Source organism: Micrasema longulum, unplaced genomic scaffold, assembly GCF_059751315.1.
Source record: "Micrasema longulum isolate JH-2025_06_02 unplaced genomic scaffold, ASM5975131v1 h1tg003325l, whole genome shotgun sequence".
NCBI classification, from domain to species: Eukaryota; Metazoa; Arthropoda; class Insecta; order Trichoptera; family Brachycentridae; genus Micrasema; species Micrasema longulum.
Window position 1 is genome coordinate 9,763 of NW_028280402.1, and position 20,500 is coordinate 30,262.

Below are 20,500 nucleotides of genomic sequence, written 5' to 3' on the forward strand. Positions count from 1 at the left end.
AATGTGACAATAAAACGTTTTACCTAATTAGATAAGAAATCAAAATGGGAGCTTTCTAATGGAATTATAAGTTCAATACCAAATAACTATTCACATAGGATAAATTAATTTCCTTAATACATGGAATGAGTGCTAGAATAACATTATTTAACATAGTCTTTCTGAATTGAAGACAGTAAATAATTATCATTTATAAAGTCTATTATAATACTTAGCTAAGAAAAGAAACACAAGTCATATCGTCAAATAATTTTTGTATGTAAAGAAAGTCTGCGAAAGATTATTAAAATGTGTAATCAATTACAGATTATTTTTGTGGCATTACTTACTTTACTTTTTTTATTAGTGATGCATAAAAGAATTGCCAGTGTCGATTTTAGTTATAAATATTTTTTGATTAAAAATGCAGGTATTCATTATTATTAACATTGCGGTAGAAAAGTTTGAAAATTTGTTTTGTAACACTTCAAAATTAATTAACGTGAAATAATAAAACTATTGACGTTGTTACATAATGACAAGGAAAGAAAGGACACCTGCTTGAACTGGTTAGATACTGGCAATTACAATATTATTCTTTAAATATAATCATGATATAAATATTCTTTTAAAATGCATAATTATGTTGAGTGGCTTTTTCAAATTCCTCATCTAAATATTATGCATTTATATAAATTTACATGTGATGTTAGGAGACTATTTGTAACATAGTCCAGTGAATATAATAATGTATGTACATAGTTCTAAATAATTATTTTGATATATTTTTCTTAATGAATTGAACCTGGTTATTAAGATATAAAAAAACTTAATTAGTTCTCTGAAATACAAAAGGATACAAGATGGTCACCTCCAGAGATTATGCAAATTACCGACCTAAGATACATTTAAGTGAAAATACCACCAAAGCAATGAAATTGATTAGTTTCAATTAGACAAACTCATTTGATCCCAGTAAAAAAAAAAAAATTTATACCAGGAATTATTGTGAAATATTTTTTTATAAATTAAATACTAATAGTGCGTCCTTTCTGAAACTTTAGACTTATACATTTCACAGTTGATATTTTTAATCAATTAAAATCGTTAAATATTAATACAAACATTTTTTTGTTTTTTTTTTCGTACATTTTGTGCCTTTAAATACAACGTGTATGCATAAGTATTTTCCGGTTTCACTGAGATATGGCGCCACCGAACAGTACGCAGTGTATGAATTTGACACTGTCAGTTTGTTTGTCTGACATTATCCTACAAACACACACAAGTTGAGTCCGCCAAACAATAGCGTCTGTGTTGTATCGTTCAGCGATCATGTTGATGTTTGTGTTAAAAAAAATTACATTTGCAGCGCGCATTGCTTTTCTTATTTAATCAAAAGAAAACGGCTGTGGAAAGTCATCGTTATGGTGAACACACTCCATCGATTAGAACATATGAGACATAGTTTTGACAATTTAAACGCGGTGATTTTAGTCCACTCTGGTAGTCCACAAAAGTGCGAAGATAAGTAGTTGCAGGTGTTACTGGATGATAAACCAACTCAAACTCAACAGCAATCGGCAATATAAATAAATGTGTCACAAGAAACAATCAGCAGACATTTATGAGCAATGTGGAAGATCAATAAATTCGGTAAATGGGTCCTACACGATTTGAAAGAACGGCAAATGGAAAATTGCAAAGTCACTTGCTTGCAAAGTGAAATGCTACTTCAAAAAACGGTTTGCCGTAAAAGACAATCAGTCTTTCTGGCATGGTATTTATAACTTACCTGAGAGATGGGAAAAGCGTGTGGTCGATGGCCAATATTTTGAATAAACAAAAAAAAAATCCCTTCAAAATTACGTGTTTTCTTTACCACAAAAACCGGAAAAAACTTATGCATACACCTGGTAAGTATAAAAGCATTTAATACACTTAAGTTCGTTATAGCTTAATAGTATGTAGGTAATAAATGAAGCAAATTTAAACAGGGTCACACAAATCCATCACAGTTATGAAATGGTACTTGTAAAAAAATCATATTGTTATGTTAATGTACCAGCAAAGTATGGAAGTCTAGAGTAAGAATGAAGGTATACAAGATGTTGCAGACGATAGCGGGGAGGGAACACCTACAGCAGGATGCATCTCCTACGCTTCACAGGCTCCGGGGGCTCGAGAGCAGCCAGGATGGCCTCATCAAATACGTTCTTTAGCCCTTTCTAGAAAAAAATAAAGAAAGATGTTAATCTCACATGGCCATTGTGACATTGCACATATAGATAAACATTATAACATATCGTACCTGTGTCAATGCGGAACATTCCACATACTTAACAGCCTTCAGCTCTTTAGCCAATTTTTCTCCTTGTTCTAATGAAACTGGCTTTTGTTTGTTCTTTGCTAATTTTTCCATTGTGACGGCATCTTCACGAAGATCTATTTGAGTACCCACAAGGAGGAATGGTGTTTTTTGACAGTGATGTGTTATTTCTGGTACCCACTAAAAAAAAAAATCCTTTTACAAAACAATGAAGAAGAAAAATCATCATTATAAAATGTCAAGCGACTATCCAGTCTCGATCAAAGTTCTATGGGGTTTGCGGTTGTTTCATAATCCTCCCAATGCACTAAGCTAAGCCTAGCCATGTAAGTATTTGCCGGACATTGATTGGTAATTCTCATACAATAATTTTCTAAAACAACTTATAAATTAAATATATGTACATCGTTATTGTTAGAGCACACATAAGAATATGTTTATGTGTGCCCTATTTCAAGATTCAAAATATTTTTTTTTAAAAACACCTACTGTTCCAAGAACTCTATTTGATTTAAGAAAACACTAATGCCGTAAGTAATAAAATACAAACCGGTTAAACAGGCTTAAAATATGGAACGTAACAAGTGGAACAATATTTTTATTCTGAATTTTTAGAACGTTATAAGAGCTGAAAATTCAGATGTATATTGTTATTAGCCTGAATTGCTTTCGGCTTACAATTTCAACACTTTTTAAAGTAATAAATAAAATAATTAATGGACTTTTCTTACCTTTTCTTTGACATTTTCAAATGAACTTGGATGGACTACTGAAAAGCAGACAAGAAAAACGTCCGTTTGCGGGTAACTCAGAGGTCTAAGTCTGTCATAATCTTCCTGACCTGTGAAATATATGTTCATGGTAAAAATAAATACACCCATAGAGCTTTAAAATAAAACAATTTACAACTGGAGAAGAATTTGTCTATTCAATTCTGAACTATCCTAAACGCCAAATAGTAAAATGGCAGGAAAGCAATTTTTTCATCTTCACAAACGGTATGTTAAAGAGTATTGTAAAATTGTTAAAAGTGAGAAAATGAGAGATTAAAGTTTAATTGTCTTTCAAAGTATCCCAGGGGATTAGGATTAGATGAATGACTTCGAGTGTTTGGCGTTTAAGATAAACGTAAATTATTGAAAATTGGCATTTAGGATAGTTCAGAATTGAATAGACGAATAATTGTAAAATGTTTTCATAATAAAAAAAATAGTTAAAAACACATAATAATGCAAGTGAAGTTGATGTTAATACGAGCTGGAACAAGTTCGAAATAATAATAAAAGATGTCAGCAATGAAAACCTGAAGAGAGGAAAACAAGGAAAGAAACAGTCTTTGATGACTGATCATATCTTCGAACTCATGTAACATCGTAGACATAATAAAAATGATGCTGACCAATACAAAATTATACACAGAAGAATCACATCCGAAATAAGAAAGACTAAAGAAGAATGGATGAAGAGGCAATGTTAGGAATTAGAAATCCTTTGTTCAAAGCATAAGTAAAACATCGTATGTTAAAAATGCTTTTTTTCGTAGGACTTTTTCAGATTTTTTCACTCTATCAGATTTAAAATTTACACTAAAAATGCATTATGTAACTTAGTAGACATTATAATAATAAATATGTACATCTCCCTTCCCCTCCTTATCCCCTCTTCAAGCGTTCTTGTCCTAATCCCGCCCAATTTACAGTAACTTAATGTTCTTAAAATAAATATAAAAAAATTATTTGATTATTGAGTACATGAAAATAACATTTTTATGTGTATAAATTGTGTGTATTTATTTGATATGTAATATATTTTCTTTACTAACTTTGTATACTATGTGGAAATCTGTTATTAGTTCTGAGTTTGTACACTATAACTGTTTGTTTACTAAAAATATGTATGTAAAACTGTTGATTTCCCAAATAAAATAAAATAAAATAAAATAAAATAAAGCATGATGCATAAGAATGTTCGAAAGTAAGAAAGATATCCGGAGTGACAAGGGGAAAGCGTAGACCGATGTAAGCACATCGGTCTACGCTTACTAAGCAGTAAATGACGATAATAAATTGATACCTGATGAGGATGAACTGACAGGTACATGGGAATCAAAAGACCTGTTTGCAGACGATAGACAAAATTTAAATTTGACAATCCCAATCAGGGTCCTACAATCCTAGTCTGAATTTTTCCATGCCATAGCCACATCTATAGAGATGATGAAACATATACAGGAAGAAAACTTTGATCAAGTCACTTAGCTTGCTTTTTAGCAAAATTTATGACACAGGAAGAATTCCATCAGAATTCCATCCATTTAATGGCTCTAGTCAATATTTATCACACTACCAAAACTGCATTCCAAAAAACGTAGTGATTATTGACTCATTAGTCTTATGAGCCATATGCTCAAAATACTCCTGAAAATTATCCATACATGAAAGAGAGATAAATGTGAATAGGACCATGTGCAGTTTGGATTTAGGAGAGCTTTTGGTTACACTTGAAGCACTATTTGGAATGAATGTCCTTCTACAAAAATACATTATTGCTTGCTTTATTGACTACAAGAAGGCAGTCGACAGAGTGAAGTACTGAAACTATTACAGGAGTGCCAGCTGGACGACAAGAATGTTAATCTCATAAAGAATCTTTACTGACAGCAAACAGCTGTGGTAAGATTAGGTCATAATACGAACAAAAGATATTGCAATAAAGCACGGAGTGAGACAGAGCTGAATATTATCGCCCTTACTATTTTACTTATACTCGGACAAGATCTTTAAGCATGCTCTCTCTGACGTTAGGAAGGGTAAACAGCAAAATTATCAATAACTAAATGCTATTAAATATTTGTATATAACCACTTACCGACTTTTTTATGTCTACCGGTTTCGTCAGGACAACAATTAAACCAACATGCAAAACCGTAATTGGTGTCCTGACGAAGAGACGGGTACGTCTCGAAACCGGTAGACATAGAAAAGTCGGTAAGTGATTATTTACAAATACTTAATAACTTTAGTAAAATGTTTGTTATTATCAATAACATCAAATTTGCTGACAATGCATGTGTCCCTCAGAAACTCCTTAATAAAATTAATGAAGCTGGTAAAAAACATCAATGTGGCTAAAACAAAGATGATGGTGTTTGGTTGAAACTCTAACAATAGCGCTGTATTGCAACTGAATTGTCAAACAATCGAGAGAGCGGCTAACTTTAAATACCTCGGAAGTCAAATCACTTCTGATCTGGACCCAGATAGGGAAATTAGATGCATAATAGAGATGGGACGATCAGCATTCAATGATATGAAATCATTCTTCTGGAGTGATAGTCTTAATTTAAAACGGAGACAGAGGATGGTAAAGTGCTATGTGTGGTCAATACTGCTCTAAGGTTTTGTTAAAAAATTGAATCTCAAGGTGAACTCCATGAACTTTTAGAGGCTTTTAAAATATGAGGAGACAAATTTAGTGGAGGTGTTCAGATAAGCCAATGCCGAAAAAGAGCTACCGTCCTCAACAAAATAGAAGAAACTCGCATATCTGGGCTATGTCATGCGCAGAAGCAGATATGCGCTTCTACAGCTAATCATGATGGGGAAGATCGAGGCAAAGCGCGGAGTTGAGCAGAAGGAACATCCGCGACTGAACGGGAGTGCGCTGGGTCTAGGAACTGTTCCAGCTAGTGCAGGACAGGAATGCCTTCTCTAAAGTGATCGCCAATGTCGGGGGGACCTGATATGGCACAGAAAGAAGAAAAACACAAAGTTTTTTATGCATGGTAACAAAATGATTCCTTTTTAAAAATAATAGTGGACTAGTAAAGCTGCATACAAAATCTTACTAACGTAAGAACAGAAGATGTTATGATTGTTTAAATTTGCAAATAGCGTTATAAGTAGTTGAATAGGATTTCAATTGTTGGGGAGCCTCCTGAGATTGCTCACAAGCCCAGTTAGCAACTCATTCCCCTGTGATAAATTTAATTTCAAAATTTCTATCCCTGTGATAGTTTGTAAAAGAATCAGAAATATAGCAATATAATAAATATATATTCACCTTGTGGTCAAATGGTCGGAGCTTTTGTCTACGATGCAAGAGGTCTCGGGTTCGATTCCCGACATGAAATATTTATTTATAAAGGCATTTTAGACTGCCATATTTCATAGTCCCTGGACTGGCACCTGAAGCATAAGACTGATCATCTTACCTTCATGTAACAAAAATCATAAACATATGCTGCGGTTGGTGTACCAACGCAGTGCCCTACGCACCATTAGGTAAGGAAAGGGGATGATGATGATGATTATATATGGTGGGAGTACAGGAAACAAAAATTAGAAAGAGAACTAGTGCAAAATGCTCACCCGCTGTGTCAAAAAGTCCTAATGTGTATGGCTCGCCTCCAATCATTACTGTTACCGCATAATTATCAAATACGGTTGGAACATATTCGGATGGAAACTTGTTTGTGGTATAACTTATCAAGAGGCATGTTTTACCAACAGCTCCATCGCCAACAACTACACACTTGATTGTCTGCATATTGCTAAACGTAATTAACAGTAGATTCTTGCAGTTGGATCTGGCTTAGCCTTATTTCTGAAGAAAATGATACAACTTTTCAATGAAATCAAGATTTATCTCTATTGATTTCCAATCTTCAACTTAGCTTTAGCGGTCGTGTTTATATGGTTTTTACATGCAGAGATTTTGAAGAGAACATAATTCCAATGGCCTGCTGTAACAAAGAAAATTAGAAATTTATAGGCAAAAGAAAAACATGGTTTTTGATACATATTTCTTTACTGCCTGAAACGACAGATCTAAAAAATTAACAAAAGTAAATCAGAAAAATAAAAGCCGATTTAAAATGGGAAAAGAAAGGGGAAATGATTCAAGAACCATGTTTTGATTCGTATATAAAGCAAGTCAATTTCTAAAAATAGTGTAGTTTTAAGGTGCATAATAAAATATGACGCAGGTTAATATTTTAGAAAACTTTAATTAGGACTTATCTCTCTTGACTGCGTAGAATTAACAACAAATAATGAATAGAATCCCAATGTGTTTAAAGTATTCCTTCTATCTCGTTTTTATTCCACTATCATTCGTCACCATTTTACCGCCTTTTCCTATTACTGGTGTCATACATCCACTTTCTTGACAGTTTTGGGATTTTTCAAAATTGCTTTCCAGAATATTCTAATATTTTCTTGGAAGTTCTTCATAATTTTGATTCCCTCTCTTTTCTTCAGCAATTTCTTACGCTCACACAGCCAGGGCCGTTGCCAGGGGCACACCAGGGCAGGCTCTGCCTTTATGATACAATTTAAATGTGATAAAATGGTTTTAAAAAAATAGCCAGTAATTAGAGTAAAAGGAAGCTATCCTCTCTGATCTTTCTTTCACGTGAAGCACATGGCTGATCGATCGCCTTACTTGATAACTTCATGTGACAGATGATCGATACATACTGCACTTAGTGTACATATGCAGCGCCCTATGCACTATTAAGCACTGACGGATTATAATAATATTCCTATACGTATATACCTATATGTGTATAAAATGTTAAAAATTCAGCCTGCCTCGACATTTTTTGAGCCTGCCCTGACTAAGTCTGGCTATGGCCCTGCACGCTCCTTGTTTCACTCCCTTATATTAATTATACACATGTCTGAATTCAGCACGCTTGCTACCAACCGCTTTATTCACTGTCAGCAGATTTAACCACGTTTCCTTCCCCGTTTTGTATGTGTGTATACATATGTATGCCAGAAAGGCTCTTTTAAAACAAAATAATTTAAAAATTAAAGATAAGTGATTAAAAAAAGTGGCAGAGTAGATAAAAATAACTCGGTTATAAGCTTAGACTATACCCTGTCTGCGTAATCTATAAGTGCGAAAGCACTACAATTAATGATATGAAATGAAGAAAAGAAACACAAATATAAAGAAAATAAAAATAAAGAAAAGAAATCTAAATATATGAAAAAACCGATATTAAAATAATTATAACAATGCACTTTTAAACATGTTAAAAATGCATTGAGGTTATTCTGGTTTTTTGTGCACTGGACCAAAATGTTTAAGGCCCCCAACTTCGAAATGTGTTTTAGCCTTCACCAATACATAATACAAGTTCATTACCTTCAGAGGGAGTTTCCACCTTTTGTCTAATATAACTTCTAACATCTCGACAAAAAATACTGGACTTCCTTTACACAGCACAAAGTACAAGTTCATTGACAAGTTTTCTTAGTAAAATTGGAATGAATTGTTATTTATTGAATTGAAGACATGAGTGGATAAAGGTGTCATGTGACAAAACCAAAAAGCAGAGATATCTGAGGTTAAAGCTTTGAACACCAGTAAAATTGAGTTAATAAACCTTCGATGGGTGGACATAAAGAGTATAGCTGCAAAAATGCAACTTTTCGGGAGAGCAAAAAAACAGTATTATGAACCCAATTATTTAACTACAGAACTCATATTTTGCTTCATAGTGGGTTATTATTTACAGATTATTTCATTCAAGTAATTTGTAACATAACATAACAAAATTTGTAAAATAACAAAAATATTCCAGATATGCTACTTGAACCATTAAAGATGGGACAGAAATGAGTCTACTTATACTTCTAGAACTGACTAATACTATTTGTACTACTCAATGAATGATAGAAATGAGTCTACTTATATTACTGAGACCATCTTGACTATTTATGCCACTGAAAATATGACACAAATGTGCATACTTATTTTATTAAAACCAAAGTATAATAAGCGCAAAGTTGTTTATTTATGTTTTGAGTCGTCATAGAAGTGTACTGTTTATACCATTGATGCAGGCATGTGCGAGGAACATTTACGCATATAAATCACATAATGAACAAAAATGCAGTAATACTCTTATGTCCGCCCATCAAAGATTTATCAACTCAATTATTGATAACATTCGCTCTCAAAATCGATTTTATGACACTTTCTGATGGTGTAGTTGACTTTATGTGAAAGGGCTGTACATAAAATCTTCATCTATGTTAAATATAAAATATTTTTTTCAAATTACAAATCAAGTGTTGGTGTGGTTGAATTAATGATGACTCCAAAAGACTTAATGATTAACTAAACAAGTAGGGTAGGCACAGCTTATATATCTGCATGGAATTCCCGCTTACACCACTGTTATGTTTCTAGTGATGGGGTATACTAACCCCATCATTGGCAGGTGTTTGTATGAACCAAGAAGTTCACCATTGTTAGGTTTTTAATACTATTTGTATGTAGTTGACAGAAAAACACGCACTCAGTAATATATTAATGCAGCAAACTGTGTTTATTACTTGCATCAAAATAAAAATTTGCTAAAATAAATATAAAATGTGTAATAACACATTGTTATTACACATTTTGTCCCTGTGGCATAGTAGCAATACCCGGTGAAATGAAAATTAAAAAAAATCCAAGCCTAGTTTTTTGTACTGAAATTGACTACTCAACTGTTGTGGATAAAAATTACAAGAGTTTATTTTGAATATTAACAAACAAAATGTATCAGATAATAAGTATTATCCAAAATATTAGTATTAGTATTATATTTATAAAAACATTAATTTATTAAAGGTTTAAATATGCATTTATTCGAAGCATTAACTTTGTCCGTTTCCAAATAAAATAGTTTCGGTATTTACTAGAATTTAAATTACAACAATAATAAGTGGAGAGCTTTAGCTTAGTACTTAAAACATATTTCTCAAAATTACACATCAGTATATAATAATTTTTAAAGAAATTAATTAATATTTTACATTAGAATATCAGTGAGGCAAATGAATGCCCGTTTTAAGGGCCTCACAATTTATAAGATTAAATCTTTTTTACTAAGTTTAATAGTCAATATCATCAATTTAAATGCAAAACCAGCATACGTCTAAGAGATAAGTATTTAAAAAAAATAAATTAAAAGTACTGTAGACAATCTAACCACAAAATCACTTAGAATAACATAAAAACTTCAATGGAGAAATCAACATTTGTGTAAAGCATATAGGAAACAGAAAAACAAGTGACTTATTTAAAAAATTAAAATATTTTAGAGTCATAAATGAAAAGGGGGCTGGAATAAGTACAAGTTATTAACACCAAAGCAAGAGAACATAATAAGCCGTATTTTTGTTAGTACCTGTGAAATAAAAACATATATATGTAAATTCGCACAGCTTAAAAAGCCAACTGTTTCAAATACAATAAAATTGTCCGCATACTAAAATCGCTTAGATTATCTGCACGCACATTATCATAAAGCAAAGACAATAAATGTTATTAGCACTATTAAGAGGGTAATATTTAATATATTTGTAGAGCGGCGTATTTAGGATCAGTGGTCCCTAGGCCGAAACTGCAGTGTAGGCCTTATCAGAGGAAATTTTCTAAAGAATTGTTCTGTAAAAATCACATTTTAAAGCAATTTTTTTTAACTAAAAACCTAAAAAGGAACATAATACCTGTATTATATTCCTTGTCATATACCTGCTGCAAAATCCGAAAAATAATGTTCGGATTGTCATATATTACTGCAATTGCCGTATGATGTAATTTATCGAGTTTTTATTTCAATTGATTTTTTAAATTTATTTTTCTTAGTGGCAAGAGCTCATCGTAGGCTGCAGCTTGGGTAGCCTGCACATTAATATGGCTTTTATTTTTTAAATAATTAAAAAAAAAAAACTGAAGGAGTGTAAAAAGATAATATCAGTTTGACCTCTTATTATATTTATTGAGATAATATATATCTAAAAAAAGATACAAGATAAGTTTGTGATCATGTAATTATGGATATATAATTTGTGTCTGCCTTGAGGTCTGATGGTCTACGCGTTTACCTGCCATGTAAGAGGTTTTGGGTTTAATTCCTAACATGAAATATTTTATTTAAAAATGTATTTTTGCACTAAAATATTTCATAATTTGCTCTCAACTCAAACTCATTTAAAAACGATCTCATAAGGAAAAAAAATAATAGTCATAAAAATAAAACTAATGTTTTATTGAAATAGAACAAATAGAATATTGTTCTATTCAACTTACAAAGATGAAATTCCATTGTATAGCCCATTGTTATTAAATACTCGCTATATAATATATTCTGAGAGGAGCTAAGCTTATCCTCTTGAGGATAGTCTCCTACAAGATGGACTGACCGAATAAAAGAACTAACAGGGTATTTTTGTGTGTTAACGTAAAAAGATAATTTAATATGAATATTAACAACTTATTAACTACAACTTTGGATGAGCGTTTTCAACTCGATAGCAGCTCTCAGATAAAAATACCGAATAAGGAAATCGAGCAGAGATAGGTCCCCCTTGTTGTGAAGTGGCTGGCGGGTTCGCCTATCATTTTCGAGGTCCTGGGTTCGATTCCTGGCAATGTGGACGTGAAATATTGATTTTAAAGGTTGTTTAAACTACAATATTTCATGGTTCCTGGACTAGCCACCTGAGGCATAAGACTGATCACCTTAAATACTGTCATATTTTTGAAGTTTAAAGAATATAACCTTCAATATGTTATAATTTTTTAATTCTTTTAAATAATAGAGTATCTAATTCTTACCTTCGTGAAACAGGTGATCAAAATATGCTGCAATGGTTAACCAATGCGATGCCTTATGCACTACTGGGTGCAGAAAAGGGAATGATTATTATAATTAACAACATTGAAAATATGTTTCACAAAGTAATTAGAGAAAGGGATAATAAATTAAAGTATTTATAAGCAAGTTTGGTATGGATATTCTCTATTTTTAAAAGAACATTCCATCGCTCGTTTATTAAGAGAAAATTTTGGTGTGTTAGACATATTCGATTTGTAAAAATATACATTGTTTGGACAGTTAATCTTTGCTCAGTAAATACACGAGTCAATAATAGTTACGCTGCATCACTATTACTTATCACAATAATTATTAAGATCAGTATTTTTTAACCAATAAAGAAATGTGTAAAGTGACCAATAAACCTACCAGATGACAGATGCAAAAAAAAAACCAGCCATGCAAATGCCGACCTTCCTATTCCTTTCTCAAAGAGTTTTTCCACCTCTCTTGAAATATTTATATTTAGAAAATGGTGTATTTTAAACAATCAAATTATGTTTGCAACTCTTATGTGGCCATAATATCACATGAGTTTGATAGAATACAATACTTGCTCTCTTATTTTTTTTAAATAATGAAGTCGTATTTTGCTAGCTCTGTATTTTTTTAAATACCTCTATTTCAAAATATCCTGTCTTTTGCTTATCACAACACGACATTACAGCACCGTTTCTAGGTTTTTTTAAAATTTATTTTAGCAGTCTTTTAACTGCTCTAATGCAGTACCTGTTAATAAGTCCCGGAGCTAAGATCTGAGCTTCAAAATAAAAGAGTTTTTTTCAGAAAGATAACGATAAATATAAGTATCTGTTCATTATGTCGGTCTCGTGATGTAATGGTCAGCGCATTTGCATACTATGCAAGAAGTCTCGGGTTTGATTCCCGACATGGTTGATATAAAATATTTATTTAAAAGCGTGATTTCACAATAGAATATTTTATAGTCCCTAGACTGTCACCTAAAGCGTAGGACTGATCATCTTACACCTATGTAACAAAAAATTATCAATATACGCTGCGATTGGTGTACAAATTTAGTGCCCTATGCACCATTAGATGCGGAAAGGGAATGATGATTTTTTCATTATTGATTGTATTTAGGGATAGATTCAAGTAATAAAATCACCACCATTGCATTTTAATAGTTTTTAAAAAATAAAGCGTCAGTTTGCGGAGTAAATGAAACGCGAGCTTTTTCATAAAAAGTATTTAACCAGCCAGTTTATGGGAGAATTTAGGGATATATAATATGTACATGATTATAATAGAACAAAATTACGATTTTTACAAACAAATTAGCACAGCGAGTGGGTAGATTGGTTTAAAAATGAACACCCCTAGACTGAAGGCCATTTTATCTAGTATTCGTATAAATACCATACTATTTTTCATTTTTTTTGATAGCCTATTAATATCCTACACAGTTTTGTGATGCAAAGACAAAGTACTACATTTTAATTATAACTGTAATCTTATATAGACATTATTGCAGAGTTAAAGGCACATAAATATACCGTTGATAAAGAGACCAACCAAGAATTGCAATCCATCAGCGATTACATTTTGTGTTTACGTAAAAATTACAATTGCAAAAAAATGCTTAAAATACAGTGCGCGCAGGCCAAATGCTCGGCAGTTGGGGTACATTTTGTGTCTCGCTAGTTTGGCATTCGAGTGGTTAAGTGTTAACATACTAAAATCAATGGAAATTGTAATACGAAAAAAAAGCTCATTTTCTTTCAGTAAAATACATATTTGGTAACGAAATTGATGAATTTTGAATTTCTAAGCAAAGTTGTAGGTAAAATATTATGTGTATAGAACTAACCAATGATTTCAATATGTTTTCCTTGTGTGAATCGATGTTTCCTGTAGAGCCGTGTTGCAAAAATTAGAGAAACAGAAAAAACCTACTTCAAATGCGAATTACTATGGCTTAAATTATTCAATGCCCCATTTAAAAGCAGAGTAATTTCAAAGGAATTATGAGGAATTACAAAGCACAGATACCATGTAGATATTTTATGCTTATTTAAAACAGTGTTTTGCATTTTTTAAATATTTTAAAACAGTGTAAAAAGACAAACATTGTAACTGCTAATAAATAATGAATAAATTAAGAGTTTCGTTGGCCTGGCACCGGCACGTATCGCATATTGTCATTATGCACTGGTGTTGACAATTTAAAAAATCTGCATAGACATACTGTAATTCATGACACGATAAAATTCTGGTAAAATCACGGGCAGCATGCATTGTGAAAAGCCGCGCAATACGCGTAAATGCAAGAATACAAAACTAGAGAAAATAAGCAATTACATATACGACCTCCATCTTGTCGGTGAGATACGTTTTACAAAACATAAGTGTTGACACTGCTAAAACGTTTTGTGAAAACGCACAATACAATGAAATGAAAATAGGAAAAAAATACCTCAAATTCGTTCAATCTGCATTATACTTCCATGTATTTTATAAAATATAAACGATTCATAAACACGTCAGAACAGGACGCATGGGCAGGGCACGTATAAATGTTGCCAATAAAAAAAAACTTCAGGACTTTACATCTCGGTTAGGTACTAAAAGAGATCCAGTTTTAGTTATCAATTTATCAACTGTTAAAAAAAGAATAGATTTCCTTTTATTGCAACACTTGAGCTGCACTACTGAAAGAAAACGTCGTAACATTATACATATACAGAGTGCTCTTTAAAACCCGTCACATCCGAAACCACAATGATCAGTATGGGCAAGAAGACATATTAGCATATTTAAAAAAATATTTAGAACGAAGAAAATTTTTTACAAAAACGAAATAAATTTCGTTTTTGTAAATTTTATTAAAAAATAATGAGACTACTTAACCTTTTTTTTATTTTATAAATATAACAACGTTTCAAAAGTCATAAATGGATAAGCAAATTATTTTTACTTATTTTACTTTTTTTCTTTCTTTCTGATTTCTACTATTAAAACTTGATAAAATTTAAACTGCTTATGCAATATAATATTTTTCGCATAATACAATCAGCCTAAAAACGTTCAATTTCTAGAGATAAATCTTTTTTTAGAGAGAGAGAAACGCTTTTTGTATGTGAGCGCTCTCAACGCGTCGCTTTGCCGCGCGGCAATAATGTTTTTTTTTTCATAAAATGTGTTAAAAAAATTATTGTTTATACAATCAAATTTAATGAGACTACATGAAAATATTTTTTATTTTATAAATATAGCAATCCTTCAAAAGTTGTAAATGGATAAGCAAATTATTTTTATTTATTTTACTATTTTTTTTCTTTCTTATTTCCAATATTAAAACTTGATAAAATTTAAACTGCATATGTAATATAATATAATAATCAGCCCGAAAACGTCAAATTTCTAGAGATAAACCTTTTCTTAGAGAGAGAGAAAAGCTTTTTGAATGTGGGCGATCTCAACGCGTCGCTCTGCCGAGCGGTATTAATGGTTTTTTTTTCATAAAATGTGTTTAAAAAGTTATAGTTTATATAATCAAATTTAATGAGACTACATGAATATATTTTTTATTTTATGAATATCGCAATACTTCAAAAGTTATTTACCAAAAACAAAAAAAAACCTTTTTTTTTCCTGTTTTCTATTTTTTCCCTATTTTTACTATGAAAAGTCAATAAAATGGTTTCAGAAATGAATTCCTTGGCTCTGATTTATGCGAAAACGATACCAAACATGACCTAGTATCTCGAACTGACTTTGATTTAAATCGTAGACTGACGCGCGGCACAACGACACTTTTACCCCCCCCCCCTGCCCCCCGGCGGCGAGGGAAACGCTGCCAACCGGGCTTAATCAACTCAGTTTGACCAAGTGAACAACTGTGCCAAGCGGCTTGCTTTAATCACATTTTGCAAGATCCATGTCAATACGACCCCTACTACAAGTAGCCATCGAGTCAAATGGACCCTTTTGGCTTAGTATTCATATTCTTTCTAGATCAAATGTTACAAATAAAATTAATGATGCCCATACTTAACATTATATATTACTACTCTCAGGTAAAAACCCCGAAAAGGGAAATCGAGTGCGGATAAGTCGTCCTCGTAGTGTAGTGGTTGATGCATTAGCCTACAATTTTTGAGGTCCCGGGTTCAATACCTGGCAGGTCGACGTGAAATGTTTGTTATGGTTTAATATTATGTTATTTTGTCGTCCCTGGACTGGTACCTGAAGCGTAACACTGATCACTTTACCTTCCATGTAACAAAAATGATCTAGATAAGATACGCTGCGATTGGAGTGACAACGCAGTGCTCTATGCGCTACTGCTCTATACATTACATTTTGATCAAGATAATTTGACATAATTTTTTTATTTTATGTTTTTAATGTGGTTACTTTCTTTTGTTATTTTAACGACTATTCGATGTACGAGTAGGTACGTCGGAGTATCTGTCATCTGTCAGTGATAAACATAACCTCAACCTGGGAGTGCTTATTGAAACGGGTTGTGGTCCCGTGGCCACTGTCTCGGACTCACGGCTCACAGGTCCGTGGTTTAAATCCCATTCTACCCTAATTTTATTCCCATTTGCTAGTAGTGAGTTATTTACAACTCGTTGAAAATGGCCCTCAAAATGAAATATTTGTGTAAATCATAAGAACGCAAATATTTCTTTTCACAAATTAAAATAATAATAATACTTATTATACTAAAACGAATTATATGATTCGTAAAAAACTTACTTTAAATACGAAATTAAGACTAATAAATAAAAAAGCATAAATACATACCAATCATTTCAACAATTTATTTGTAAACGTTATTCATAACAGATAAAAACTGTTTAGCTTGTAATTCCACATTGTGATATTTTTTTCTCAGGATCCACCTCCAATATTAATTATTATACTTCAATCACCTTGTAAATTACTGGGTATCATTAAAGGGTATTATAAAATAACCTTCAAAATATTAATTGACATTACAAAATACGACATACAAAATTCAAACGAATTTAGTGTTGCGTTGCCAGCGTAAAATTAATACCCAGATAAAGAAAAAAATACTTCCAAATATCCTGTGGAAATTCGGAATTGTAAAAAATCAATACTGAATGAAAATAGCCCACATTATAAAAAAAACACATTTAGACGAGAGAATTCCTCTTTAGCAAATAACAAAAGCTTTTTCTTTCTTTAAAAATACAATTGTACTTATATACATAAAATATAGGATTGTATAAAAAAAAAACAATAAATAAAAAGTTATACATATGGATGCCTGAAACATCACCATCATCACAACTTTAAAACAATTGTCAATGCATAGATTTTTTTTTTTCTTTATTAGGGCCTCTACTACCAAAACTTGATAACATCGGCCAAAAACAAGTTACATTTATAAACATAAGAAAAACATAAACAGACAGGAATAACAATATACATACAAACAAAAGACATGAAAAATATAAGTACAAGAATAACATCAAAATATCAATTGTAATAATGCATAGAATTATGAATAGTCTAGAAGGAGCGCAGAATCATATTTGAATACATCGGACTGTGTCCAATAATTCCCCCACTTAGACACAATTTCGCCGCGCGCGCGCATTCGTGATACCGCCGCGTAATGTTGCACGATGGGAAAAATATAATTATAACACAAATGTAAGGTTAAAAAAAGCAATCTGTTAATTTCTCTAAAATTTTATTGTGCACGCGGAAATATTGATTGACGCAACAGAGTAAAACGGTCATTTAATAAGAGTAATTGAATTAATGAACTTTAAACTTAAAATATAAAACAAATTTTATTTTACATGAAACGGATATTTTTATATCACGTCAAAAAATATTTGATGTTTTAAAGATAATGTCGGTCAAATGTCCACGATGGAATTGTTTAATCTGAGATCCAATTTTCATTAGTTCTCTCATTAGATGAGCAAAGTAGGGTAAAATAATTTACTACCCTGGCAACACTAACGAAATATTCATTTTGTTTCTTCGACAATCTGACAGATGGAAAAATAATAATTTTTTTAAGTAATGCATTTGTTACATACACATTCATTTGCTAATTACACATGAAATGTGATTGCATCCTGTTTCTTTAAGATCCTAGCAGTATTTCTACACTTTAAAAGGACACAACACGGCATAGTTGAATTCAAATCAGGAGTTGCGTACTGAGCGACGTCTACAAAGAAACTAATGGGTCAAAACGTAAACCTACTCATTTATGAGTAGTTTAGTCGCCTTCTGTTTAATGTGCGTATGCGGTTTCTGGAATATTCTTTATTCTAAGGGCCAATGTTTAATTTTAATTATTTAATCACAATTCTTGATAGAATTGCACTGTAATTTATTTATTTATTTTGTTCATTAACGCCCAAAAGGCATTTACAAAAAAACAAAGAAATACATGCTAACATACTAAATAATAAACACAGAATATACAGAAAAAATATGTAAAATTAGTTAAAAAGGATATAATAAAAAGTTTTACAAAGTAAAAAAAAAAAACAATAATAACAAAGGTATGCAAGAAAAAACAGTAGGCATATAAACAAAAAGTGCAAAGATAAAAGCTTATGAAATAAATTTTATAAAGCAAACAATAAATAAAGTGTTACGGTAAGCAAGAAAGACATTTTAAAGTTAAATTAATAACAAGCAAGCATATATTATCACGAAAAAATAAGAAATAAAAATATGTATCTATGAAATGCGTATCTGCCAATACTACAATGCAATTTGATATAGTAGTAAAAAATAAAAAACAAGTATATGGTAATAAAAAAAAACAAGTAAGTATTTTTTAATTTATGGAATTGAATTGTCAATAATAGTTTGACGAGCAGCTACAAATAAACTTGATATTGTGGACTTATAAGATAGTAAAGAATTGGACAGATACCTAACACTGCAAGTCTGCGGCCGTTCCATAAGTGTTACCTAACCTATGCAGTCTCGGTATCAATGAATTGTTTTGTTGGTTGGAAGAAGTACTGGAGCAATGAAACAATAAAGTACTTCTAGTGTTGACAGCAGGTACTCTAAAATTAATCAATTCAAGTATTTTTGGTGCGTCAAAAAGAGAGTTTACAATTTTATACAGTACAGTGAGATCATTAATAGTTCTTCTTTCAGAAAGTGTTGTTAGGTTAAGCAGTGTAAATAAATAGTCATTGTTCACATTTTGTATTGGAATGTTTAGTTTGTAGTTTATATATCGTAGAAATTTATGTTGAATGTTTTCTATATTATAAACATGAACATAAAAGCAGGGTGACCATATTGATGAATTAAAATCTAAATTACTTCTTACAAGAGAACAGTATAATATTTTCAATGATTGGATTGACTTGAAATTTTTTGTGTTTCTTAAAATAAAGCCCAACATTTTTAATGCTTTGCTTGAAATTTCATTGACATGATATACAAAAGACAATTTTTCATAAAAAAATACCCCGAGATCCTCATACTGATCACTCATACTGTAGAAAGATTGACACCGCCAATACTGTAACAAAAAATGAGCGGTTTTTTTATTCGATGAAAACGAATGATCTGACATTTTTTAGTGTTTAAGTACATTTTATTTTCTTTACACCACTCATCTAGAGAATTGAGGTTCTGTTGAACGGAAACGCAATCTTCAAAGGTCTTTATCACCCTTTATATTTTGAGGTTATCCGCAAAAAGTGAAAACATGGCGTCATTAAAAAAAATTGTAATATCGTTGATAAAAAGTAAAAAAAGCACCGGACTCAAATGAGAACCTTGAGGTACACCACTGGTAGCCTTAAAATAATAAGAGGAAAAAGACCTTACTTTAACAATTAATTGCCTATCGTTCAAGTAACTATCCCAGATAGCAGTGAAACTTGGTACAAACTTGATTTAAGATCGATGGAAGGTTGAAAAGGAAAATTTGACGCGACAAGTTTTTATCAAAAGTTGCTGGAATATTGTTATGTCAAATTTGAAGAGACAAGTTTTGACAAAACTTGCTGGAATCTTGTTATATTACATTCAAAAATACTTTTCAGGTGTATTGATATTAGTTAAAGAATTATCTCATATCTCAGCTGTTATCAATGTGATTCTTTTTTGGGTGATACCGTGTGTGTCACGCGGTTTACCCTGAAGGTGGCTCCTGCAATGGTAGCCGAAACGTTGGAAAAAATCCAAAACACACGGTATCACTCAAAAAAGAAACATGGATATCAGTGACCGTGAAAACTTTCGCACCTATTCAATTCTCAGGTGCTTTTCCTTTGGTAACAATTTTCTGGACTGAACCGACCAGCTGTAACATCAATAGAAAATAAACGTTTAAAATTTTAAATTGAATGATTTTTATTAAATATTTACACTGGTCGTAAATTGATAGTAAATTTTCTGGAGTATGACAGCACATAGACAGCACTTATCCGTCATAACATTAATGTTTGCATCCACCTACTTAAATGGAATTAATGGCGCCTTTATTGTCCGACCATCAGTAAAAAAGCTTTAACTTTAAGAACAGTCTC

General features: G+C 31.6%; 1 protein-coding gene across 2 annotated transcripts; it reads right to left on the reverse strand.

The window, feature by feature from the left end:
* Window positions 1-1,323: 1,323 nt before the first annotated feature.
* Window positions 1,324-14,507, reverse strand: Cdc42 (Cell division cycle 42). Of its 2 annotated transcripts, none has more exons than XM_088242118.1 (5): window positions 14,410-14,507; window positions 6,679-7,049; window positions 3,040-3,149; window positions 2,291-2,488; window positions 1,324-2,207 (listed from the first exon to the last, which is right to left on the reverse strand). In XM_088242118.1, the coding sequence occupies exons 2-5, from the start codon at window positions 6,854-6,856 to the stop codon at window positions 2,118-2,120; spliced, it is 576 nt and encodes a 191-aa protein (XP_088098244.1). In that variant the 5' UTR covers window positions 6,857-7,049; window positions 14,410-14,507; the 3' UTR covers window positions 1,324-2,117. The 2 variants fall into 2 exon arrangements, with proteins under 2 accessions (XP_088098244.1, XP_088098242.1); XM_088242116.1 differs by having other exon boundaries at window positions 6,679-7,052.
* Between the last annotated feature and the right edge of the window lie 5,993 nt (window positions 14,508-20,500).

Bases quoted from the DNA above. Each gene is read 5' to 3' on its own strand.
- Cdc42 (XM_088242118.1), bottom strand. From the start codon at position 6,856: ATGCAGACAATCAAGTGTGTAGTTGTTGGCGATGGAGCTGTTGGTAAA. The intron at 3,150-6,678 runs GTGAGCATTTTG...TATATTTCACAG, and splicing joins AGGACTTTTTGACACAGCGG to GTCAGGAAGATTATGACAGA. The intron at 2,489-3,039 runs GTAAGAAAAGTC...TTTTTTTTTTAG, and splicing joins TTGAAAATGTCAAAGAAAAG to TGGGTACCAGAAATAACACA.